Source organism: Carya illinoinensis, chromosome 10 (genome assembly GCF_018687715.1).
Source record: "Carya illinoinensis cultivar Pawnee chromosome 10, C.illinoinensisPawnee_v1, whole genome shotgun sequence".
NCBI lineage: Eukaryota > Viridiplantae > Streptophyta > Magnoliopsida > Fagales > Juglandaceae > Carya > Carya illinoinensis.
The window spans coordinates 27,838,028-27,865,445 of record NC_056761.1 but is presented as its reverse complement, the minus strand read 5'-3'; the positions used below and the strand labels follow the sequence as shown (position 1 = coordinate 27,865,445).

Here is a 27,418-nt window from a genome sequence, read left to right as displayed (position 1 = left end):
TAAATATACAAATTGATGTGCTGTGATGTGACATGTTAGTTTATAAATATATTTTGTTGTAAAATAAATCTAACGTATTATACTAAATTAATTTTTTAATTTATTTTTATAAAATCTCTTTAAACATGCTGTATTTCCATAATATTTATTTGACCAATCAAATGATTTGGGTGGACTTGTAAACTCGCTAATTGATCCATATTTTATAATGCAGATTTTTAATCGGGTGAAATTTGAATCGATCCAAACCCGTTTATGCAGGATTTTTTGTTTTTTGTATTTTTTAAGAAGATTGCCGGATCTCAATCCTATTTCGTGCTTGGACGGTAGCATAAAATTGGCAGCCCTGGACTGGACACTACAAGTTCATTTGTTGCCGTAGTTGGGGCTTGATTCAGTTCTGATGTACCGAAGACAGCACAAACATAGAGACGCGCCAGGCGACCCAAGAATCGGATTGCAGGTTTCTCCCAACTCTTTTCAAATTCATCTCTCTCTCTCTCTCTCTCTCTCTCTCTCTCTCTCTCTCTCTCCAATTCCAAAGAATCCCAATCTCTTTCTTGAACCTGCTACTTCTGTTCGTTCATACCCTGACTCGGAATCTTTTGTGGTTTTCCTAACGTAATCTGGGCAACGAAACATGGCTTAGTTAAGAGGAGTTGCGTGATTTTACTTGTTCGTTAAATTTAATTTGTTGTTCTAATCGCGCTTTGACTTTGATACCCATCTCTGACGCTTCTTCTAAATGCAGAGGTGGTTTTGAATTTAATTTCCAATTGGGAATTGGAATTGGATTTATGGTTTCTGGAATGCGTTCCCATGCTTGATGAGGCAAGATGTTTATCAAATCTAAGATGAAATGGGTTACACTTTCCCTCCTCATCTTATCTTTGTTATCTCTGCTGACCCACCTTTCTGTCACAAAGTTTTCGACTGCTGATTTAGTGCAGTACAGTGCAATGGCTGGATTGCGTGCCGATTTTGCTAATGTGATAGGATCACCGGTATGCTGTTATGACTTGCTTTATGGTAGTGTCTTACTGGTCCACATTGATATGCATGTGCATTCGTTTTTGGGTATTTTTAAAGGGATTTGATGTGTTGTTTCCATTATGATTGTTTTGGTTATTATATATATATATATAAACCAATTACGATTGTTTCGGTTGCCATGTTACAGTTCAGCAGGAATAAGAAGATATGGGGTGTTGTGAAGTCGTTAGAGTCTTTACAGCCTTATGCAAATCCCAGAAGCAGCTATCCTGGTAATAGTTATGCTCAAGCACCCTATTATGAGCAATGTTTATCTTTTTTATTTTTGAATTTTCTCTTTATTATTTGATTATTCATAACATACCATTGAGAAGGTATGGCAGATTTCTCTATTTCAAAAAATGCCACTGAGGTCTGTAAAATGGCTACCTTAAGTTTCATTAGGACACATAATTTTCGCTATAACCTTTTTTAAGTGGTGAAGGCCTTGGTCTTAGGGTCTTTCTCTCTTCAAGGTCCAAGGTCTAACATCTCATGGGTCCAAACAATCTTTTTGGGGCCACACCCCCTTGTGAAAAGCTAGCGATTTAATAAGTTCTGTGTAGGGAAACTTTTGAGGGTGCGGTGCATGAGACCAGATTTTACTTTGTAGGGGTGGGTCCAAAGGGCCCTGCCTTGGAGAGGTTTCCCAACATAAAAAAGAATAAATAAATAAGCTGTCTCGTTTTTAATGGTGGTAGTAGGATCATGAAGTTGGTATCTTAGTTGCCACTAAAAGTATCTTATCTCATGTATTTGAAGTGCCATTCCAAGCTTGTCTTCCAAATGGTCCACTTATTTCTTGTTTCATTGTTTCATAAAATGATGTACAACTTCTGTGTGTTCTTTGGATCATGGAGTTCTGTCCCCCTTCCTTCAAATCACGGTAGAGCTTTTAAGTTTGATGGTTAAGACAAAGTTGATTGCCTCATATTGGGACTTTGGGCTGTTGTGAAATTTGCAACCCATCTCAAGCACAAGCAGTATGCAATGTCAAAGCAGTTGACTTTTGGTGAAGGAAAAAAAAAAGTAAAACGAAGGCAGGTACTCTAAAGGCCATGAATGGTCTGAAAGATGTTTGGATTTTATTGTTTAAGTTGTGGGTATCTAGAACTATGAACATATAGTATCGAAAACCCAAATGAAAATAAGAAGAATGAATGTATGATTTTGAATTTTCCAAAAAAATAAAAGGAAAATTCTTGTTTCCTCTTCTACACTTTATTTGATAGGACTTGAAATGGATGTTAGTTGTAGGATCCCCACATCTCAAATGGATTTTAAATGAACAGAAATGCTTAAATATATTTTGTAGTCATTGTTAATGGATATTACCATCGAAGGAATGAAGAGTTTTAGCAGAATTTATTTCCCCAAACGAAACATATTAGTTTTGATCAATTAACGTGGTTTTTTGATTTTCTAGTTCCGATCTTTTGTATAAGATTATTAAGTATTTCTTTCTTTGCTCTGCAAGAGACCATATAACATCATAATTTTTTTTCTTGATTTGGCAGAACTTTCTAGAACCTCTATATTGGACTGTGGATATTTCTTTTAGCTGTGAAGACCATTTTTATTTTTGCATGCTAAAGTACAATTTGCAACAGTTTTGACTGTGGATACTTCTGACGCTTCTCATCAGAATTGACTCTTTTCCTTTTGTTGCTCACCCAATTTCCGGCACTTCTTGATGGAAATATCTTCTTGTCATCTTGGGTTTTACCTTATCCTCTGTGTATTGAGGATGTGTTTGTCAAGAAGGCTAGTGGTGGACACAAAGATTTTTGAGTTTGTATTGGAGGGAGCTGGTGTGATAAGAATCACTGTGAGGAGTTGGAAGGTGATGAAATACTTACAACTAGGCAGTGTCATGGTGGATTGGCTGGCGCTCATGGTGGAAGAAAGTGTGCAGTCAGGTGCTAGTAAAGAGTGTTTTGAGACAATCAGTGTTGGATACAGCGTCTACCAGGCCCAACGGTGTTCCCATTCTTTCAGTCCCTATTTGATAGTGGCAGAGTACGACAGTGGAGGGAAACGAGGCCGTATTGTTATTTTGGATGGTGTAGACAGGAACGGTTGAGCATGTTTTGCCTAAATGGAATTTATTGAGCAGAGTTCGGATGATCGTTTGTTGTTTGTTTTCTATTAACAAGTTCTGGCTCTAAATTACTCAACCTAACTGTATTCATCTCTTTTGTACAATTATTATTCTTCTGATCTGTTATTGTTCCCAACACTGCCACCTAAAAGGATTGACTGATGTTGTTGAAAAAGGAATTGCTTTTAAATAGATGAACATTATGTTTTAGTTCAGGAAATTTTTGCCTAGTAGCAACTTGGCTTTTAGGGGATGTTTGATGTAAGATTTTCTTGAAAGTTTTTGACACTTTTGACAGAACTTCTAAAGATGGATTATGGGGTTTTGTAAAAGTTGTGGGACCCATAAAAATGTGTTTAGATTGTGAAAGTTTTTGAGAGATGGTGTTATTGGGGTCTGAAAAGGTTAATTGAAAATACGAAGGGAAGAAAATTTTTGGGAGAGTTTTTTATTTAACTTTGCTACAGTTGTTTTGGTATTTCTTTTTTGTTATGGAATCAAAGTATGATGTTTGATGATTGAGACTGTTTTGATGTAAACTTTTGGGAAATTCTTGGGAAATGTTCGAGAAACTTTTGGGAAATGTTTGGTTCCCAAACATAATGTTATTCATTAGGAATGAGAGTGGCCACTTCCTGCAAAAATGCTGAAGGGTAGGGTCTCATATTAGGTGGGAGCTGCATTGGATCTAACTACATTCATTGATGGATGGTAAGGAACAAGAGACGAGGGATGACAGCAGCAAAGAAGTGAAAAAAAAAAGTACATGACGTCCTAGTGCTTCATGGGCAACATAAGGCTTTGATTGGTAGAGACAAGATAACAAAAATAGTTCTCCTTGAGTGGTATCTTACTGACAGCTTGGGCCCCCTTGGGAGGAGGACTTCTTAAAAAGGCACTCATCAGTCTGCTCGGCCCCTTTCCTATTCAGCTTTACCGCCTATTAATTTGATTTTGAAATACTAACTTTCAGAGCTCTTAAATGAGTAAAATATGGGTGTAATAGTATATTTATTTTTATTCATTTTGTTTTTCATATTTCTTACTCAGTTGTATAAATGGAAAAGGTTCAAATGAGAAGTTCTGGTGGGTTTGCTTCTTTTTGGCTATAGAAATTGCTAATTTCGTGCTTTCTAGGGATGTCATGATTCCTCGTTATTTGATCACCTTTTTTTGTTAATCTGGGATTTCATGCACTATGTCTTTTTTTTCTTTGCAGTTCCAAAGGAACGGAGCAATGGTTTCATTTATGCAAAAGTTTTTGGTGGGTTTGCAAATATAAGATCTTCGGTATGACTCATTAATGCATGAATTCTGCTCACCTAAATTTTCTATAAGAAGTTATAACAATTTTTTTATTTCTAGATATGTGATCTGGTCACCATATCCAGGCTTCTAAATGCTACCCTTGTCATTCCAGAGATTCAAGAAAGTACTCGTTCAAAGGGCATTAGGTATTCTGTTTAGCTTTCTTGACCAGTTCTTTCAAGATCAGTTTCTATGCTAATCATGAAACTCTTACTTTTCTTTTCTTTTTTTTTTCTTTACTTTTTTTTTTTTTTTTTTTCCAGTTCTAAGTTCAAGAGCTTTTCCTATCTCTATAATGAGGAACAGTTTATATCAACGCTAAAAAATGATATCATGATTGTGAAGAGCCTACCTCAAAACCTAAAGGCAAGGAGGAACGAATTTCCTACCTTTAGGCCCAAAAGTTCAGCCTCTCCAAAATATTATATGGAAGAAATTCTACCAAAGTTAAAGAAAGCCAAGGTTGTTGGATTGGTTCTTGCTGATGGTGGATGCCTGCAGGTAATTTAAATGTTTAATACATAAAAATTTTGAAACTGTTTGCAATAGATGTTTGCTTATTTGGGCATAGATTTTCCGTTATCAAATCTAGAAAATTTCTATCATTGAGGTCAAGCATGGAAATATAAAGGCTCCACCATACATTATAGTATTCTGGGAATTGGCAACATTAACAGAAAGAGGAAGAAAAGGAAATTGGAATAAACTTTGTTGTCACCTATGTTGAAGAAAGGTTTTGAACCCTATATAGAATGAAGAGGGGCCAAAGATCTTCCTCTCAACAATCCTTCCTGAGACTCCACTCTATAATTTGTTTTTATATGTAAATGATTATTAGGAAACATGTAACGACCTAATAGAAGGCTCAAACAACTTGGCCTATACTCCAAAAGGAGTAGTCAATGATACAATTGGAGCCCCATTGGAACCTTAATGGAGCCCCATTGGGATTTCTTGTTATATTTATTAAGAAGATGCAGATTTGGGTACAGCTGTCCTATGGTTTTTTCCAACAATTCTCATTGCTCGAGATAGGGCATCCCTTGTCCTCGTTACTTTTTGTCATTACTATGGAGCCTTTGAGTAGAATAATCTCTGCTATATTGTTTGGAGGCTTTATATAGGGTTTTCTCTCTGAGGATCAAGCATTGATGAGGAGGTTGTTATTTCTCATTTGTAGTTTACGGATGACACGCACTTATCAAAAAAAAAGTTTGCAAATGACACATTGTGTAACACCCGGCTCCCCTAGGGTCAAGAAAATGTTAGTTTTAGAAATCTAAGGGACCGGTGTGCTACTAACCTAGACATTAAAAGTTTTGTTCTGCGGTCAAGAAAATGCTAGTTTTAGAAATCTAAGGGACTGGTGTGCTACTAACCTTGACTTTAAAAATTTTGTTCTGAAACAAAGCACTAGTTACAAAAGATTCTATATAATAAATAGAGTCATTCTTTATTAAAATATTGAAAAGATAAAAAGAATACGTGGAAGCACCTATTAAAATCAGTCAAGTCTCATGTGCTTAACAAAATAACTTAGTAAACTTAAAATCAGTCGAATAATCAATAAACAACACATCATATAATAAACATAATGCAAACATAGGGTTTCTTGAAAGACATGCATACTAATAGTTATATCCGTAAATAACATGGACTTGAACTATGTATAAAGTGCCTTAACTTGTCATAGGCAGGTAGCCACTGTTAGCCCCCGTGAGTTAGGGTTTGTGATCTTAAAACATTTCGATTCCGCTTGTGGCCACGGGTTGGAAATCCATAGACAAGGAAGACAACATTGGGTGTGCTACCAGTTTGTACATCCTAGAAATGCAATATGCCCCTTAACCTTATGGTACAGTCTTCATATCATAACATAGGCCATTACGTATCTTAATAGTCATACTTCATCATAATTATACATACATACTTTCTTGTCATATCTTGCCTTATTAAATCATAGATTTCAAATGAAATCATAATCTTTCATAAAATGTCGCGATACATGTTTTGTCACATAATCTTGACCTTTCATAAATATTTTGATGCATAACTCTTCACATAAAATCATGGCTTTTCATAAAATATTTTGATGCATATCTCCACTTAAAATTATGGCTTTTCATTAAATATCTTGATGCATATGTCATGCAACTAACTTGAAACTAATGCATAAAATCATGGCATTTATAAATCTATCGTTGCAGTAAAAAATCATTTCCTTCATGATGTGGGAATGTTAGGAAAGCGGGGCCGGGGGGGGGGGGGGATCCAATGGAAGACGTATATGTATAATTGTTTTATAAAAGACATGTCGTTTACCATACATATGTGTAAGGGTATGATCATGCTACTTACATTTATGCACCTTGAGTTGATCTCGGAGGAGGGGGCTAAGAGAACTGTAGCGAATATTTTGTTGGAGTTTGATCGGAATGTAGAGGACAATACTGATGGGGTTTTGGCTCCTAATTCACAAGTCCCTTCTACTCCTTTTGATGGGCAAAAAGCTGTGGGCACAATGGTAGAATGGGAGGGTGGAGTGCAGCTACGGGGGGATGGATCCCCTTGTGTGGGAGATCCAGTTCCGTTAAGCTATTTAGCACCGAGCAAATTTGAGGTCTCCGATTGGGTCTTCCAAAAGATCAAGGAGATTCAACAGGAGGTGGGCATGGAATGTGTGGGTTATGAGGAACAATTTCTGGCTCTTTTCACTTTTATTGAGGCGAGTCATTTTCAGTCCAAGAAAGCTGGAACTAAGAAACAAAGGGAGCTCAAGAGACTTAAATGGTCATTGAATGAGGGTAGCTCGAGCCGTGACAGGTCCAAAGGGAAAGGGCTAGCGATTCCTTTATGAAGCCAAAAATTGTGTCGTGGAATGTTCGTGGGTTGAATGACTTTAATAAGCGTTCGTGCATAAAAAATTTGCTTCGGGGTTGGAGGGCGGATATTGTTTGTTTACAAGAAACTAAACTCAAATTGGTGACCAGAGAATTAGTGAGAAGTGTATGGGGATGCCGCTATGTAGATTGGGTTTCTTTAGCATCAAATGGGGCATCGGGTGGTATAATTGTGATGTGGGATCAAAGGGTGATGGAAAAAGTGGAAGATTTTGTAGGAGATTTTACTGTTGCTATCTCCTTCAAGATGGTGGAGGATAATTTTGTGTGGGCTTTTGCAGGTGTTTATGGACCGAATGTTGACAGCACCAGGAGATTGTTATGGGAAGAACTTGCTGGTATTTATAGCTGCTGGGATCTTCCATGGTGCTTTGGCGGCGACTTTAATGTCACAAGATTCCCTAGTGAAAGATCAGGAGACGGTCATACGACCAGCAATGACTGATTTTTCTGAATGTATCTTTGACTTGAATATGCTAGATCTTCCGCTGATAGGTGGGCCCTTTACCTGGTCCAAAGATTCCTAATTTCGCCGAAATGGGAATCTCATTTCCCAGGTTTGTGCCAAAAGAGGTTGCGGCATTTATGCTCGGACCATTTTTCCATTCTACTCGATGGTGGCGGTATTCAGGGAGGGCTATGATACTTTAAATTCGAAAATATGTCTCAAGAGCGACGGCTTTGTGGACAGGGTAAAACTTTGGTGGTCTTCATACCAGTTACATGGTACCCCATCATACATTCTTGCAGGTAAACTTAAGGCTTTAAATAATGATTTAAAGCTTTGGAATTTACATACTTTTGGTGATGTAGGGGGAAGAAAGAAAACTTTGTTGGAGGAGTTACAGAATATTGAGAGGGCTAATGAAAATAGACCCCTTACCATAGTCAAAAATGCCAAAAGAGCTGAATTGGCATCAGAGTTGGAGAAAATGGTCTCCTTAGAAGAAATCTCTTGGCGATAGAAGTCACGAGCATTGTGGTTGAAAGAAGGGGATCGAAGCACAAAATTCTTCCATAGAGTGGCTAATTCTCATAGGAGAAACAATTCTATTGAAATTGTTAGAATATATTGTCTATAATGTGTTTGTATAGGGGTATATGTGTCTCTTGGTTTTAGGGTATATATATATGCTTGTGTGTACACTGTGGATAAAAGAAAGTGATTAATATTTTTCTCCCCACTTTTCTCTCCATTTTCGTTTACATGGTATCAGAGCCGATTCTCACGAATCCGAGCTCTGTGTGGGTTGAGAATATTTTTCAAGTGTAGCTCGTGTGGTGTTTGTGCTCGCCGGAGTGTTTCCGTGTGCTTTCCGTGTGGTTTTTGTGGTTGCCGGCGCCGTGTGGTGGTTGAAGTGTTTTCCGGCCAGGTTCCGGCATCATCTCGGGTACTGGACACTAGGGGTGAGCTCGCCGGCCGATTCTGTTGTCTCCAAGCTTGGTTGCCGTCGTCTCCAGCCGCCGGAAGAGGTTGCCGTCCGTCGATCCAGCTTCGTTTGGTTGCAGGTAAACTCGTATTCTAGTTCTGGAGTAGGAATACTCCTGAACCTGTATAGAGTTTTATTCCAGGTTGGAATAAAACGTGTTTGGTAACACGGATAGATTAAACCTATCCTCGGTTAGGATAGGCTTATCCGGCGCAGCCCAAACAAGCCAGACCCGACCCGAGGCCAACCCGGACCCGATCCGAGTCCGACCCGATCCGAGACAGTGCATACCGGCCTCGAACCGGATCCGATCCGAAACAGGCCGATTTCGGCCGATACAGAGCCGAAACAGGCCGATACCGGCCGAAACAGAGCCGATTTCGGCCGATACAGTCCGATTCCGACGACTTTCAGACCGATACAGTCCGGTTCCGAACCGGTACAACGCTTTTTTGACCGGTTCAGACTTATTTCACTCAATACAGGCTCGGGATTTGGGTTTTTAATCTGGATTTCTACGTTTCCAGATTGTTTTTTCCAGTTTTGGTCCACGTTTCATGATTTTTATGTGAAATCTTTGTTTCTAAGTGGACTGTTGTGATATATTGGTATATTTCCCATGGCAAATAAATTTGAGTCGATGTCACTTGCACCAAATATCAATATGCCTATGACTTCAGTGAAGTTAAATGGAAAGAATTACATGCTGTGGTCGAGATCCGTTGAAATGTTTTTGAAAGGCAAGGGTCTTCGCCGTACTCATCTGATTGATCCTATTCCTGCTTCGACTAGTCCTACATTTGCTCAATGGGAGCAGGAAGATGCTCAAATATTATCTCTGATGTTGACTAGTATTGAACCTAGTATCTGCTCGAGTTTAATACATTTTGACACTGCTCAAGAGGTGTGGGGGCATCTTAAACAGATGTATTCAGGTGCTGGAAACATAACTCGTATTTATGAGTTGTGTAAACAATTCTTCGTGTTGGAACAGAATGCTTTGGGCCTGGAAGAATATTATTCTCAAGTGATGGGCATATGTGAAGAACTCAAAGTGTATCAACCCGTCACTTCTGATGTTCCAAGTATGCTGAAACAACGAGAAGATTTTAATATTGTTCGCTTCCTGGTTGGCTTAAAACCGGAATATGAGTCAGTGCGGTCTCAGATTTTGGCAAGTCCACAGCTTCCGTCATTTCCTGATGTATTCTCTCGACTTCAACGAGCTACATTATCTTCTGATCAGAGTAACGAGAGATCTGCTTTAACTGCTTCCTATGTTGCTCCTGCTGGACGTGGAGGTCAGAGTGGAAGAGGTGCACGTGGGGGTGCACGTGGGGGAAGAGATAATCGCACTCGAGGTCGTGAATTTCGTAAGTGCACCCATTGTGGTCGCACTAATCACTCAGTGGATTATTGTTGGGATCTACATGGTAGACCATCTGGGTCTGCTAATCGGAATCTGCATGGTAGACCATCTGGGTCTGCTAATCAAGCCACTGTTCAAGATGATTCACAGCCAACGAGCTCCAACAGATCTTCAGATATGATCAGTATATCAAAGGAGGAGTATGAGCGGTTTTTGGGTCACACAGGGGCTTCATCTTCCACAGCTACTCTTACCCACTCAGGTATAGCATCTGCATGTCTTGTTTCACCCACTCAGGGTCCATGGATCATTGATTCAGGAGCTAACGAACATTTGACCGGTTTGTCTTCTGTCCTGTCTAAATTAAATACTGTACCATCTGTAAAAAGTGTCACTCTTGCTAATGGTTCTCTTGCTAAAGTTACAGGCATTGGATCCACTAAACTCACTGATTCCATATCCTTGTCATCTGTCCTACATGCTCCGAGTTTTCCTTTTAGTTTGCTGTCTATTAGTAGGATTACTCAAAGTTTACAATGTTCAGTGACCTTTTATCCCTCTTCATGTGTTTTTCAGGATCTCAAGACGGGGAACAAGATTGGTACGGGGCATGAAGCTGGTGGTCTGTATTATCTTGATGTTCAACAGTCACCCACTCGAGCTCTTACAACCCCCTCATCATCTGCTTTTGAATGGCACTGTCGCCTGGGTCATCCCTCACTTTCTCTTTTGAAGTGTCAAATTAAGAACTTGGGGAGTGTGTCCCCCTTTTCTTGTGAAGCGTGTCAACTTAGTAAACACCATCGTGTGTCTTTTGTTCCTCGTATTGATAAACGTGCATCGAGTCCTTTTGAATTGGTTCACTCTGATATATGGGGACCAATCAACATTGAATCAAACAAGTTTCAATATTTTGTTACATTTGTTGATGACTACTCTCGTGTGACATGGTTGTTTTTGATAAAGGCCAGATCTGAACTTCTTTCCATATTTCAAATGTTTTGGAAACAAATTAAAACTCAGTTTAATAAAAAAGTTCAGATTTTGCGTTCTGATAATGGTAGGGAATATCTATCTGGTGCCTTTGCTACTTACCTAAGTGACAAAGGAATTGTTCATCAAACATCATGTTCATATACACCCCAACAGAATGGGGTGGCAGAACGCAAAAATCGGCATTTGTTAGATGTAACCCGAGCACTATTGCTACATATGCATGTTCCTAAACGGTTTTGGAGTGATGGTGTTCTTACTGCTTGTCATCTTATTAATCGTATGCCTTCATCTATTCTTAATGGTTCATCTCCCTTCTCCGTCTTGTTTCCGTCATCTTCACCTTTTTCTCTTCCACCAAAAATCTTTGGATGTGTTTGCTTTGTTCATAACCTTGGTCCAGGCTTTGATAAACTTGACCCCCGTTCTACCAAGTGTCTCTTTGTTGGTTATTCTCGGACTCAAAAAGGATATCGCTGCTATAGTCCTACTCTTAGACGCTATTTCACAAGTGCTGATGTTACCTTCTTTGAGTCCATACCTTTTTTTTCAAATACATCTTCAAGTGTTGAGTGTGACCCTCTACCATTACCTACCCTTACATTATCTCCCTCACAATCTCCCTCACAACCGCAGGTTTACTCACGTCGCTCGCGGCCGCCGGCTCCCATGCCTCAACCAGTCGTGCCTCCATCTTCAGATCTTGAGTTGTCTCAACCAATCGTGCCTCCATCTTCAGATCTTGAGTTGCCCCAACCAGTCGTGCCTCCATCTTCAGATCTTGAGTTACCCAGTACTTCAGACTCTCTACCTATTGCTCTTCGCAAAGGTAGTCGTTCTTGTGTTACTCAACATCCTATTAGTCAATTTGTCTCATATCATGCCTTATCTCCTTCATTCTCATGTTTTACATCTCAAGTTTCAAAACTCTCTATTCCTAAGACACTTCAGGATGCATTATCTGATCCGGGATGGAGGACAGCTATGGAAAGTGAAATGGATGCTCTTCATCATAATCGCACATGGGATCTTGTTCCACTACCACCTAGTAAACAACCTGTTGGCTGTAAATGGGTATACACTATCAAATTTCATCCTAATGGTTCTGTGGAACGTCTGAAAGCCCGCCTGGTTGCAAAGGGCTATACTCAAACCTATGGCATTGACTACGAAGAGACATTCTCTCCAGTTGCCAAAATCTCTTCTGTCCGAGTGCTAATCTCTCTTGCTGCTAATTTAGACTGGCCCTTATTTCAGTTGGATGTAAAAAATGCATTCCTCCATGGCGACTTGCATGAGGAAGTTTATATGGAGCAACCACCTGGGTTTGTTGCTCAGGGGGAGTATCGAGGTACTGTATGCAGGTTGAAAAAGGCATTATACGGCTTGAAACAATCTCCTCGAGCATGGTTTGGAAGGTTCTCTGATGCTGTATTGAACTTTGGTCTTCACAGATGCCAAACAGACCACTCGGTATTTCACTTGCATAGTGATGCAGGTCACATTTTGTTGGTTGTATACGTGGATGATATTGTAATCACTGGGAGTGACTCTGCTGGAATTATTAGACTAAAGCAATTTTTACATGATCAGTTTCAGACGAAAGACTTGGGCAAACTTAGGTATTTCCTTGGAATTGAAGTCAGTAGATCTAAAGAGGGCATCAACCTATCTCAGAGGAAATATGTACTCGATCTGTTAGAAGAAACCGGCATGTTGGGTGCACGACCTATTGACACCCCTATGGATCCCAATCGTAAATTCTTGAAAGAAGAAGGGGAGCTGTTTAGAGATCCAGGTATGTATCAAAGACTTGTTGGGAAATTGAACTATCTTACCATCACTAGACCAGACATCTCTTATGCAGTGAGTGTACTGAGTCAGTTTTTACAAACGCCTAGGATCTCACATTGGGATGCTGTGGTTCATATTCTTCGTTATCTCAAGCGAGCACCTGGTCTTGGAATATTATATCGACCAAATGGACATCTTAGAGTTGAAGCATTTTCAGATGCTGATTGGGCAGGATCTCCTTCAGATAGAAGATCTACTACTGGATATTGTACCTTTGTAGGAGGTAACTTGGTTACATGGAAGAGTAAGAAACAAACAGTAGTAGCTCGTTCTAGTGCGGAAGCGGAATACAGGGCAATGGCACATACTACTAGTGAGCTGACATGGTTACAACACTTTCTTCAAGAGATTGGGTTTCCAGCTCCTATCCCTCTCCAGCTATTTTGTGATAATCAAGCTGCACTGCATATTGCCTCTAACCCGGTATTTCATGAGAGGACTAAACATATAGAGATTGATTGTCACTTCATTCGAGATAAGATACTAAGTGGTGACATTGCTACGCCTTTTGTGAAGTCCGCAGATCAACTCGCAGATGTGTTTACTAAATCTTTGTGTTGGAGTCGTTTAAAACCTATTTGTTTCAAACTGGGTTTATATGATGTATATGCCCCAGTTTGAGGGGGAGTGTTAGAATATATTGTCTATAATGTGTTTGTATAGGGGTATATGTGTCTCTTGGTTTTAGGGTATATATATATGCTTGTGTGTACACTGTGGATAAAAGAAAGTGATTAATATTTTTCTCCCCACTTTTCTCTCCATTTTCGTTTACAGAAATGATGAATATTAATGGTATAGATTGCATGGAGGCTCCAGTGATCTGGGAACATGTGGTAAACTTCTACGAACACTTATTTACAGAACAAGAGGGGTGGAGACCAAAAGTAGAGGGATTGGGATTCGACTCTATTGACTCTCAGATAGTGGCCTGGTTAGAAAGAGCTTTTGAGGAAGAGGAAATATATGAAGTAGTCAGAAAAATGGGGAAAGATAAAGCACCAGGTCCAGATGGATTTTCTATGGGTTTCTTTTAGACATGCTGGGAGGTTGTAAAAGAGGACATCATGAAGTGTTTCAAGAACTGTTTGTGTCTGGAAAATTCAAGAAAAGCATGAATGCCACCTTTATTGCTTTGATTCCGAAGAAGCCTGGAGCAACAGAAGTGAAGGATTTCAGACCTATCAGCCTCATTAGTGGGGTGTACAAAATCATCTCCAAAGTGCTTGCCAACAGATTAGCGGCGGTTTTGGGTAAGATAATTTTGAATCCTCAAAATGCTTTTGTAAAGGGTCGACAAATTCTAGACTCTGTTCTAATTGCCAATGAGTGCCTGGATAGTAGATTAAAGTTTGGTAAAGTAGGTATAATGTGTAAACTAGATATGGAAAAGGCATACGATCATGTTAACTGGGACTTCCTCCTTTATTTGCTGAAGAGATGTGGTTTTGGGGAAAAATGGTGTTTATGGATTAGGTGGTGCATTTCGACGGCAAGATTCTCTGTGTTGATTAATGGTAGCCCAGAAGGTTTCTTTAGTAGCTCTCGTGGACTACGACATGGCGATCTCTTCTCCCCACTACTCTTTGTTATTGTCATGGAAGCTTTGAGTAGGATGACAGAGGCGGTGGTGAGAAATGGTTTTATGGCTGGATTTTCAGTTGGAGATTCACGTAGGGGTTTTATCTCGATATCACATTTACTTTTTGCAGATGACACCCTAATTTTCTGCGAGGCAGAGCAAGACCAGTTGAAGACACTAAAGGGGCTACTCTTATCCTTCGAAGCAACGTCAGGATTGAAAGTGAATTTTGAGAAGACAGAGTTAGTACCAGTTGGGAATGTAAGCAACACTCGACAGCTGGCCAGTATACTTGGGTGTAAGGTGGCGTCTCTCCCTATGACTTATTTGGGATTACCTTTGGGAGCCGCATCAAGGGCCATATCTACTTGGGATACAGTAATCGAAAAGATTGAACGAAGACTGGCAAGATGGAAGAGATTGTACCTGTCTAAAGGAGGCCGGGTGACACTAATAAAAAGTACCCTTTCTAACTTACCAACCTATTTCTTGTCTCTTTTTCCAATTCTAGCAAGTGTGGCGGCCCGGATCAAAAAACTATATCGAGACTTCTTATGGAGTGGGTTGGGGGAGAAACAAAAATTTCATCTGGTCAGCTGGGCAAAGGTATGCAAGCCAATTCAGTCAGGTGGGTTGGGGATTAAGAATTTGAGAACATTTAATCGGGCCCTTCTGGGGAAGTGGCTTTGGAGATATAATGTGGAACTGGAAGCACTTTGGAAACTGGTCGTGGACTACAAACATGGTAGCTTGTGGGGCGTATGGTGTACTAGAGAGGGGAATGGGACATACGGCGTAGGGGTTTGGAAGCACATAAGAAGAGGGTGGGGGGTATTTGTTTGACACACTAAACTTGTGGCGGGGGAGGGTACTCGTGTAAAATTTTGGAGGGACATATGGTGTGGGGAGGAGGCCTTAAAAGATGCATTTCCATCTGTCTTTCTAGTTGCCTATGACCAAGATGCTTCAGTGGCAGACCTTATGGTTCTTTCAGGGGACCAAGTCCAATGGGATGTCACTTTTAGTAGAGCTGCCCAAGATTGGGAAATAAACTGTTTTGAGGCTTTTTTCAGCTGTGTATATTTAGCAAGACTACAGGTTTCGTGTGCAGATAAGTTGTGGTGGATACCTGCAGGTAAAGGTATTTTCTCGGTCCGCTCTTTTTATAAATCTCTTACATGTCGACCGGATTCCCAATTCCCTTGGAGAAGCCTGTGGAGAAATAAGGCACCCCCCAAAGCACTCTTCTTCACATGGACAGCGGCTCTAGGGAAGATATTGACAAGAGATAATCTGCGTAAGCGTCGAATAATTATCTCAGATTGGTGCTGTTTGTGCAAAAAAGAGGGTGAATCAGTGGATCATCTCTTGCTACATTGTGAGATAGCTAGAGCATTGTGGAGCGAAGTGTTCAGTCTCTTAGAGTTAAACTGGGTAATGCCGGCTTCAGTAGTTGAGCTTCTGGCTAGTTGGGCAATTCCGGGTGGGGTCCCTCAAATCAAAGCAGTATGGAAGATGGTTCCCATTTGCATCATGTGTTGCTTATGGCGTGAATGTAATGATCGAACGTTTGAAGATAAGGAGCGGTCTTTAGAGGAGCTTCGGTCTTTATTTTTCCGTACTTTATGCCTTTGGGCCATAGCAATAGACTTTAATGGCCTAAGTTTTCATGATTTTCTTGTTTCTAATGTATCAAACTAGATAGATGCTCCACCTGTATACCTTCTTGTGTACTTGGACTCTGTCTTTTATCGTTAATACTACCGTTTACTTATCAAAAAAAATTAATCCAATATTTTCGGGGTGAAACCGGTTACCTATTAAATAGGCCTGCAACGGCAATTTCTAATTAAACATCTACTTTGTAATTAAAGTCTGAAATGCTAAAATAACCTATATTTCCCTAAAGCCTAATATCCTCATAACCCTAAAAATACATTTGCATCCAAACACCTGTTTTCTCTTGATTCTATTATAGGAAATCATCATAAATATTAAAACCTACGATCAACACTAATAAGGCATGGGTATTTTTGTATTTAGTTGTAAGACACTTAGACTAGAACCTTTTAGGTTCTGCTTGGCCACTGAGATTTTTCATATTAGACTTTTGAATTTTAAGATTAAATATTAAAATATTATATTTTAATATTATTATTGTATTGAGATTTGAAAAAGTTAAGAAAAAGTTGAATTGTTTATTATATTTTGTATAGGGATTTGAGAAAATTGTAATGATGAGATGAAAATTTTATGTTTGAGATGAGAATTTCTTGTGGCCAAACAGTACCTTAATCTAGCAATATTTCACCCTTAGATCTATCCTATATAAGAGAGGGAGAGAGTGAGGACAACGTAGAGAGATATAGATGGGCAACTAACCTGAAGAGAGAGAGCTTATGTCAGGTGAGGAAGAGAGAGAGAGGGAGACTAACCAAGAGAGTGAGAGAGACTGTGTGTGTGTGTGTGTGTCATGTAGAGAAAGAGAACCTTACCGAGATGTGGAAAGGGTGTTGTAACTTTAGATTGGTCTTTACGATCCCGTGCACGGGGTGGTTTATGTACATGAGGTGTGGAGGGAAAGAGAGGAGGGCACAAATTGGTGGTGCAGATTCTAGCTTAGGATCATGGTGGCAGGTCTAGACAGTGGAGGCTAACCATGGTGGTTTTAGTGTGAGCCAGTGGCATGCTTTGGTCCAAGGTGCATAAACTAGTGGTTGTTGTCTTCAACGTATGCTGCAGTTTTTGGTCTTTTACAAGACTTTTTGGGTTGAGCTAGGTGGCTTCTATGCGGGGTCTCACAGGGTGTAGCTTTTTGTGCCATGAGGATGCTCTATTCTCTGAGTGTCGTGAGTGTAAAACAGAGACATGCCCGCTTGCTTGCTCTGTGCAACGATGGTCCTCTGCTGGGTGCTAGTGGTTGCTGCTGTGGGTTGGTGGTGGTAGTGGGAGCTTTGCTGTGTGCTGGACGTGGGCATGAGGCTGTTGCATGAGAGGGCTACTCTCGATTTCCGTTGGACTGGTTTCCACATTGTAACATAGGGGCTAGAACAAGAGACGGAGGCAGTCGGTCCGTGAGTGGAGAAGCTTGGTGTGGACTTGAGGAGCCTGCGGTGAAGGAAGAAAGAGATGGTGTAGTGGACGCAGGATATTATTGCCGTGTATGGTCTTCTGGTCTGCCACGTGTGGAGGGCTAGCATGTGGCTTCCTCTCGGTTTTGCATGATGGTTGGCGATGTAGGGTGGTTTGAGGGTGCTGTGGAAGGAACTTCAATAGTGACTAGTGGCTACCCTAGTTTGGGGAAGACGATGGTATGATTTATGTGTAGTATAGGGCTCAATTGATAGATGGGTCTATATATATAGAAGGTAGTCGGGTCATGGGTCTTGTAAATGTGTTGGATCATGCTCATGGGCTTACCCATGAATAATAGCTCTTGGGCTTACCCAATATGGCTTATTAAATATAATTTAGGCCCAATAAAATTATCTTTATTCAATCCATTATAACATTAGATTGGGTTATTACTTATAAAAAAAAAACATTAGATCGGGTTATTCAATTCATTGCAATGCTGTCTTTTATGTCTAGAGGCAGTGTCAAGTATGAAGATTAATTTGGCCAAGCCTGAATTGCTCCTTGTTGGGGTCCTAAAGTTACTTTTGTTCATTTGAGTTTTGTTGGTGAAATGTTTGACACTCTGCAATGAGAGAGAAGGTTTGTGGATTATGGTAGTTCATGGGTGGGCGGTCTTCTAATGAGGTGAATGGTTCGTTTGGATCTGGCCTTTGTAAGTAGAGAAGGAGGGTGTGGAAGGAAGTTTCTTGCTTTAGTTTCGAAATAGAAGGCGATACTACAATTCATTTTTGGCATGAAATATGGTGTGGAGATCAGCCACTTAAGGAATGTTTCTTAAGGAATGTTTTTAGAGTTATTCTTCATAGCCTATTTTAGGAAGCTTCTTTGGCAGATAATTTACAACTCTTTAATGATTCTCAACAATACAAATGCCTCTTTCATCTGGTTCGCATGAGATTGGGATGTCAATATTTTCATTTTTTTAAATGGCCATCTACTCACAAGTTAGTGGAGGGATTGTTGAGGCAAGATTGGTGGGGTTTTTCCAATTTTGGAGTTGCTGAAGTTGATCTTTCTATGAAGCTATATATTCCCATACTAATGCTTTGTTTTATTGGAAAAGTATTTGGAGGACTAAGGCACTGTGGAGAGTGGCTCTATGTGTTTGGATGCCTGCTCTGAAAGATTATTACCATGGATAACTTGAGAAAGAGGCAAGTGTTGGTGGTTGATTGGTATTGTATGTGCGAATTAGTGGAGAATCAGTTGACCATATATTACTTCAATGTGAGTTAGCTAGGGCTTTGTGGAATTATAAATTCAGTCTTTTGGTGAAAATTGGGTACTTGACTCCGTATTCCTGTCCATGTTTATTGGGAAGGGTAGTTTGGTAGCTATCCTTGTGAAGTTTTGTGGAAATTGACTCCGTTTGCTGAATGTGGTCTTTCTGGAGAGAGAAATGATCAGCTTCAAAGACAGTGAGGAAACAGTGATTGAGCTTAAAGCTCTTGTTCTTAGGGGATGTTTGGAAACAATTTCCATTTTATCCCATCTCATTTCCTTTCCAAACATCATTCAAACACAAACACTTTCAAACTAATTATTACAACTTTTTCAAACTAATCATTACAACTTTCCCAAATTTCCAAACAAAAAACAATTCAACTTTTTCAAATTCCAAAACAAAAATAATATTAAAAAAATTATATTCTAACAATATTTTAACTTTATAATATTTTTTATTCAACTTTTTTCTTTCTCCTTTCCCAAAACCCAATAAATACTTAACTCAAACTATCTCACCACTATTCACAAACCATCTTACCACTATTCACAAAATTCTCATCTCACTCATTCCCCAAGCATCCCCTTAAAATCCTTTCTATCTTTGGATGGTATCACATACTTCTGTTTCTGTGCCTAGTTTTCAAGATTTTATCCTTTTTCTGTTTACTGCTTAGGTGTATTTTTTGTATTCTGCCTGTAATACCCACTTCCTTATGAGGTACAGAATGCTACCAACTTTTAAAATTGCTTAGGTGCCAAGTATAAAAGATCCGTAGCATTAAAGAAATTAAAAAGAATACATCATTTATTCAAAAGGTCATGAAGGTGTGCACTTATAAAAAATCAAAGTTTTTGTGTTTCACAGAAGAGTTTCAGTAAAGTAAAATCATATATCATTAATAAAATCTGGTCTTGGGATGTTCATCATTGGCTATTACTGACCTGCGAACTCATCATCATATGGCGCTTTACGTTGGATAGTTGAAACATAAACACAAAACAATAAGTTGAATACTCAGTACATAAGACATTGTACAATAAATATAAGCAGACTTAATAAGCATTTTCTTGCAATCATCATGCATAATTTGGACATCTATTGTAATATACATTACATACATACCATTAGATTCATATATTAGCCCCTATGCGCATGGGTTGGTGATGATCATGATTTCACTCGAAGTCTGGAGTGAAATCCCTTAAAAAAGGGAAATGGACATCACTAGGTGCACATCTAGCGAACCACCATCATGGCGTTGCCATGTAATATACACCATATGATAAGGATAAGAGTAGGTAGTGTATGAGATTCCACATTTTTTTCATTGGGGTGTTACAAATGGTATCGTATCCTATCCTAACTATAAATGTGGGACTTGAGCCATGCCATCTATGATGGATTAGCTTGACAAGGATGTTGGGAATTTAAGAGGAAGAGATTGTGATACTTCACATGATAAGGATAAGGGTAGGTGGTGAATGAGATCGCACATTGTTTGGAAATGAGAAGTTTTTGCTTTTTATAAGGTTCCAATGAAGCTCCAATTGTATCTTTGACTAGTCCTTTTGGAGTATAGGCCAAGTGGTTTGAGCCTTCCATTGGGGTGGTACATGCCATCCGCCCCGTCATCTGTCAACCGTATCCATAAACCATCATTTGTCATTCATGACACAATTATTTATCTTTTGCTTTGATCATTATCTCGTCCTTTCTTATCTTTCAGCAGTTTATGCATTTATAATATTAAGGCATGGCAGAAATATTCTTAAAATTTATTTGCATTCACATGGTTTATTATTGGAAGGCACATCAATGGGGCTATCAAGGAAATAGGCATTTACATTGTATAATAATCTCATCATTCATTCATTAACACAACTTTACATTTATCACATTATCCTTCATAACTGTCATATTCCTCATCAGTCATCACACACAATTATGCCCCATGTGCAAGGGTTGGCGATCTCAATTATCGTGATCCCACTTGTGGGCCTCGAGTATGATGCTGTTAAACCATTGGAAGAGATGTTTATCATCAGGTGCATCACTAATAAGCCACTCATGGTGTTGCCATTTGCCCCTTAACCTTTGGTACCATAATCCGTCACGATTTATCTATCATCAATTAATCATTCAGTTCCTTTTCATTTTCTTTCTTTTCATTTATACAATAATAATAGTAAGAATAATGATATTAACATTCATATCATTCATGCGGTCGAATTTATTTACATTCACATTTTCATAATATAGGGTAAATAAAGGGGGTTATCAATGAATAGGCTTCACTTATAATAATACTTTAAAATGCAGTTTGAGTAATGATTTTTTCATTTATAAAACATATTCATGATTGCATTTTGAAAGACATGATCATATATACTCACATAACTTAGAAAATATTGTGATGAAGGGTGTGATCATACACTTACCTTGTAACTGTGAGCAACAATTACTATGTCGATAATCATCTATATCATCACTTGTAATATTCCGTCAATTTCTAATTTACCATACTGTCCAAAACATATCTTCCTTAGAATCACAATGCCCGTAACTCATACTTATATTCTTTCCTGTTATAATCATCAACCCATGATACTTCATCTTCTAGAAACCCATAATTATAAATTCAACTTAAACATATCATATAAGCTGGCCATAACACATATTTCACCCATAGTGATCAAATTTTCCATTTGATAACTATCAAACCTTAGGAAACCCATGATTCATTGCATCTTACCCATGTTAATCAAACCAACATTTTCCAATAGCTTTTTACATCAATCCGTCATGCTCATAACATGTACTAAAATTTGGAAACCTAATCTGTTGTGAAGCCAAGAAAGGCAGGAAAAGAGAGAGAGGTAGGAGAGAAGGGTGGCTGAAGGTGCAGTGGCTGAGTACCGTGTCCAATGGTGGAAGATGCCTGGTCAGATGTTATGTAGGTGCTGGAATTGCTGGGCGACATTGACAGCTTCAGCATGTGTTGGCAGTGGCGCTGTGATGATCTCCTATGCTTTCCGGCGACACAGTAATGACTGGAGAATGTAAGACAGAGAGAAGTCATGTAAAGAGAGAATGGAGTACAGGAGAGAACAGAGAGGAGAAATTCACCTGGTTGTGTGAGATAAGCTTGGTTTAGGGTGGTGTAAAGACGATAAACGGTGAGCTTGCTTCCGGTGAGGCAGAGCTGGGCTTCAATGGCTTCCAGAATGAATCTGAGTGAGAACGCAAGGAAGAAAGCAGTGGCTTACTGTAGAGAACACAGAGAGACAACGTGAATTGGGTTTCTGTTTTGGCAATGCAGAGAGTCGTGGGAACCTGGGTTTACGGTGGTCCTCGGCCATCTGAGGAGGCTTGTGTTTTGGGTAACGGTGTTAGATAGATAACCGTGAGAGGGAGAGAAAGAGCTTACAGTTGAAACAAGGGGGGGCTCGATGATGGTTAACTAAGGGAGATAAAGAGAAGGCTCTAGCGTGAGGCATTTTTATAATAGGAAAGGAGGGTTGCCATTGTTAAAAACGAATTTTGAGACTAAAGCGGACTATTGAGATTTTGCTGAAGTAAAACCATTGTTTTAGCTAAGTTTCAATGATGGATAAATTTATTTATTTATTTTTTAAGAAGAGGAAAAATTTATAATTTTAAAAAAGGTTGTTTTAAATGTCTATGAACTCACAAAATATCATTTCAAAATAAATGGGAACCCAAATAAAATTATCAGGTAAAAATATTTTCGAGTTTCTACATAAATCATGGTTCCCATGGGCCTAATGTCAAATCCACCTCAATCTTAAGGATTTTAAGACCTGGGTTTTGCACTTCCGGTGTACATGGCTTGCACCTTTTGATGGATTCGAATAAAATTTTACTTAAATCATTAAAGCAAAAAAGGTGTGAACCGAACAACCATTTTTGGAGGTTCTCTTCCTCTTGCTTTTACAACAGTATTTTGTAGAAAAGTTCTTTTAGCTCTTTATATCCTCAACTCGGCGGTTGATAAAAGTTTTTAATTGTTTGGGATGGAATTGATTATTGTAATTTTGAGTTTTCTCATCTCTCTCCCTCTTCTCTTAGCATGGTATGCATTGTGAGAACGAGCCTGTATACAGTCTACTTTCTCTCATATACAGCATTGGCTGAAAAAGAAACATATTTGTTAATGCATAAAAGTAATGTGCAAGAGAAGTCAATAGTTAAGTGGATTATTATCATTGATAAAATTCTTGTTTACTGATAAAAAGAAAAAACAGAAGAATTGGTTGCTAACTGCATACTTATTGAGTTACATTGCTATGCTGTCAGTTATTTAAATTTATTCTCTATTAAACCGTAAGGATCTATTTCAAGCAATTTTCATCTTCTTTCAGTCCATCCTTCCACCTAGCATGGCTGAGTTTCAGAGGCTTAGATGCAGAGTTGCCTTCCATGCACTGCAATTCCGTACAGATATTCAGATTCTTGGGCGCCGAATGCTGGAGAGGTATGAATCTTGGAACAAATATTGATGTGTAGAGAACTATAATTCCTGATGCATTAAATTTGTAGTTGTCTTTGTTCTCATGGGGAATACCATGATAATGGTCCAAGTGTCGAAATTGCCTTAGCTTGCAAATAGAGGGATTTCAACGAAAGTTTTCTAACCAAAGAAAATAAATAAATGGGTTTTTCTAGAGGAAAAATGCGTCATTGTAATTATGCATATGTAACACCAAAGTCAGAAATTGTCCGCCTATGACTCCTAAATATTAGAAATTATTTGCCTGCCCTTCATGAGCATTTGGTTTGTGCTTTTCCTCAGGTTACGAGGATGGGGCCAACCTTTTTTAGCTTTTCATCCTGGCTTATTGAGAGACACTTTGGCATATCATGGTTGTGCAGAACTCTTTCAGGTCAGCTGTTGGAGCCTGGTCTCTTCTGTATTGGATGTTTAAGTTTTCTCCAATGTATCATTCTCAAGAATCAAAGTGTCCATTTTACTGTTCGTTACTCTAAATAGTATCAATTATTGTTTGAATGTTCTTGTGCTTCTATATTTGATAACTAATTCAGTTTTTAGACTTAAAAGTAAAAAAGATATTTTCACATTTCCCATATGTTTCTACCTCAATCATGACTGAGAAAGGTTTCATTCAATCTCTAGCTTTCTTTATCTTGTTACTCGTTACTTTTGTAGGATGTTCATACTGAACTTATACAGTATCGGAGGGCACAGATGATCAAGCGAGGAATTGTTAATGAGGAGCTAAGCATGAATTCTCACTTGCGTAGAGAAAATGGTTCATGTCCCCTCATGCCTGAAGAGGTATACTTGGTTATATTATCATAAATGCTATACTACATGTAGTCCTGACTTCTGTCTGGTGTTCCAGATTATAAGCACACTATATTTGGCTAATTATGTCGTGTTTAGTATAATATAGTTAAGCCAACTGTTATACTACATCTAAACACAATTCTTTATGCTATCAGTAAAATGATTGTAAATAGGACAGGTCAAAAAGCACAATTGGTGGTCAAGGCTGATGACTCAGGTATCTGAATTGCAGGTGGTATTTTGCAACTTAAAAAGGCTTGCAAGATGGCTTAATCATGTGTAAAAAATAACAACAAATAGTTTAATGGAGTTACCATTAATTTGTGTTTTTTTTCTACACTGAAATACCATTCGGCATTCCTGGGGAGCACTTTTTATTGTTTAAATAGCATGAAGTGTAATTTACACGGGTCTCAATCACTCTTAGTCATTAGAGACTTGACGAGAGTATATTGCAATGTCCATGTTAGTGCTTGCAAGTTTAGGGGAATTTTAAGCAAGTCCTAACTTCCTGCCTATTTTGAACTAACAAAGGATCTCTCTTCTGCATTGCAACTTTCATTGATTTTCACTTTTTTGAAAATAATTGAGTATTGGTGAAACAGATGCCCCAATGTTATAAAAAAACATGCACCACATAATTTTTAGTATGGTTATTTTGCAGTGCATCATTTTGCTTATGCAAAACCTCTGCAGGTTGGAATTCTCCTTCGAGCAATGGGCTATCCTCCTAAGACAATAATATACCTGGCTGGTTCTGAAACTTTTGGTGGTCAACGTGTTCTGATCCCTCTTCGTGCCATGTTTACCAACTTAGTAGATCGCACTTCCCTTTGCAGCAAGAAAGAGTTGTATGACTTGGTTGGACCTGAAACCCCACTTCCTTTAGATCTTTTCCAAATGCCTCCTGCCAAAAGCGAGGAAGAACTTAAAGAAGAATGGAAAAAGGCTGGTCCTCGGCCTCGGCCTCTGCCTCCACCTCCTGATAGACCTATCTATCAACATGAAAAGGAAGGCTGGTATGGTTGGATTACAGAGATTGAAAAAGAACCAGACCCTTCGCCCATGGATCTGAGGATGCAAGCGCACAGGTTACTATGGGATGCTCTTGATTATATCGTCTCTGTGGAAGCCGACGCATTCTTTCCTGGTTTTAACAACGATGGCAGTGGATGGCCAGATTTCTCAAATTTGGTCATGGGACAGCGATTGTATGAGACTGGTTCTTCTAGAACATACAGACCAGACAGGTAAGATGTGCGTGAAACTCATATCATTAAGTGGTTAAGAGGTTGGCCCAAAACAAAAAGTGGTTATGGGTTGATAAGATGATCCACGGGAATTAAATCAGTGAATAGATTGTTTTCTAAATTGCATTTGAAAATGTGTGCTGAAACAACATTAACATTTATTGCGTGAGAATAACTTTCCTTTTCACAATTTTGAATTTTTAAAATGCCTTTGTTAGTGCATCCGCCCAAACCCCACAAAAGAATCAAAAGCTAATTGAACGAAATCTATTTGTTTAAGTTATAAGGGGTGTTTCAGTGGAATCATGTAACAAATATAATTTGGTTGAATTTTATCTGTTTGCATACATGGAAGCCTTCAATCTATACTTTTTATTGCGCGAGAATAATGTTATTGCTAAAGCAGTGCTTTCATTTGTAGTATTTTGCATTGCATCTAGATCTACAGATGCTTGAGTGCATAGACATGGACTGAAGGTCTTTTTTAGCATCACCACTCATCGGATATTGGCATCACTATTGTAATGATTATATTTATTTAATGGAGTTCTACTTGCAAGCTGTTATGGAGGGTGTCTGCTGAATTGGCAAGATTTGATTTGTAGAGAAGTTTAAGATTTTAAATCCTCTTGCAAATCAAATATTGTCATGTCAGCAATGTGGAGAATGCCCTCCACACCGGCTTGTAAATGTAATTTTGCTATTTCACCTAGTGTTTGATTCTGTCTGCTGTATTTTCTTTTTAATTTTTATTCCTTTCTGGGCTGAAGTACTAGGTATCTTCTTTAAGAAAAACGTTTACCAGTTGAAACCTTAACTTTCTATGGATATTAAACAGTTTTGTTGCTCTTTGACCAATTTTTGGTTGCTACTATTCTTATAAAAAATCTTCATGAAACTTTTACTTGGAATGGTTTTTGTTTTTGTATCGTTCTTTTTATTTTCTGACATTATCTGGTTTTTTAAACAGGAAAGTTCTCGCTGAACTTTTCAACATTACTCGTGACAATATGTACCATACCAAGTACAATTGGACACTCTTAGTGAGGGAACATCTTAACAAAAGCTTGGCTGAGGAAGGACTCACAAGGCAGTCCCTCTTATCAAAACCAGCTTCATTCCTCTCACATCCACTCCCTGAATGCACTTGTAGAATATCTTCTCCTGACATTCCAACTGATGTAAAAGGCAACGACGGCAGGATTCTGTATGGAGGGGAAGATGATTGCCCCAAATGGATGGAACATGGTGACAAAGCTGTTGCTTCAGAGTCAGCTGGGAAAGAAGGGGGCAACTTTGACAATGAATCGGAGTATGAAATTGACATAGTTGAATTGCCAGAATCTTTTAACAGTGGTGGTAAATCTAATGTTACTCTGGTCTGGGACCAGGATGAGGAAATGGACCCAAATGACTAGAATAGGATGTGCAGATTACTTACTATTGGCAGCGGTATTTGATATTCAACAATTTCTTACTGGAGTAACGTCACGGCGGTATTGGTTAAAAAAAAAACTGTTTTTATCATTCAGCGGCTTCTACTAACCCTTCCAGAGGAAATCGGCATTCAAATTCATTCTTTGTTTAAGGTTGGTGGATCCTCCCGTTCATGCTTCAAAACTTTCCAAATGTATGACTGGGGGAAAGATTGATGCGGTCAAGGGAAGCTGATAACAATATTACCTGTTGATCTTTCGCCATTGGTCAACTTAAAAGGCTCGAGAGTCAGTCATGTAATTTTTTAAGTACAGAACCTACGAGGAAAACTGCACACCGAATTTTCAGAGTTTTGGGATCATTTCTGTAATTTTGTTATACTTACAGAGCATACAAACAAAGAAAAGTACATGCTGAAATTTTTATTCCCAGTCTTTGTTGAGATATTAAAAAAAGTTTTTAATTGA

At 38.8% G+C, this 27,418-nt stretch overlaps 1 protein-coding gene across 7 annotated transcripts; it reads left to right on the top strand.

Moving 5' to 3' along the window:
• The first annotated feature begins 253 nt into the window (after positions 1 to 253).
• Positions 254 to 27,418, top strand: LOC122279793 (protein EMBRYO SAC DEVELOPMENT ARREST 30). 7 transcript variants are annotated; one of them, XM_043090629.1, is made up of 11 exons: positions 275 to 463; positions 752 to 1,004; positions 1,181 to 1,265; positions 4,353 to 4,423; positions 4,499 to 4,587; positions 4,705 to 4,942; positions 23,318 to 23,430; positions 23,749 to 23,839; positions 24,124 to 24,252; positions 24,961 to 25,514; positions 26,485 to 27,418. In XM_043090629.1, exons 2-11 carry the CDS (start codon positions 837 to 839, stop codon positions 26,930 to 26,932), a joined length of 1,986 nt encoding a protein of 661 aa, XP_042946563.1. In that variant the 5' UTR covers positions 275 to 463; positions 752 to 836; the 3' UTR covers positions 26,933 to 27,418. The 7 variants fall into 7 exon arrangements, with proteins under 7 accessions (XP_042946558.1, XP_042946563.1, XP_042946560.1 ...); XM_043090624.1 differs by lacking the exons at positions 23,318 to 23,430; positions 23,749 to 23,839; positions 24,124 to 24,252; positions 24,961 to 25,514; positions 26,485 to 27,418 and adding an exon at positions 10,717 to 13,649 and having other exon boundaries at positions 254 to 463; XM_043090626.1 differs by lacking the exons at positions 275 to 463; positions 23,318 to 23,430; positions 23,749 to 23,839; ... (1 more) ...; positions 24,961 to 25,514; positions 26,485 to 27,418 and adding exons at positions 525 to 658; positions 10,717 to 13,649 and having other exon boundaries at positions 4,353 to 4,397.

Bases quoted from the DNA above. Each gene is read 5' to 3' on its own strand.
- LOC122279793 (XM_043090623.1), top strand. From the start codon at position 9,391: ATGGCAAATAAATTTGAGTCGATGTCACTTGCACCAAATATCAATATG. The intron at 12,932-13,034 runs GTATGTATCAAA...ACAAACGCCTAG, and splicing joins GGAGCTGTTTAGAGATCCAG to GATCTCACATTGGGATGCTG.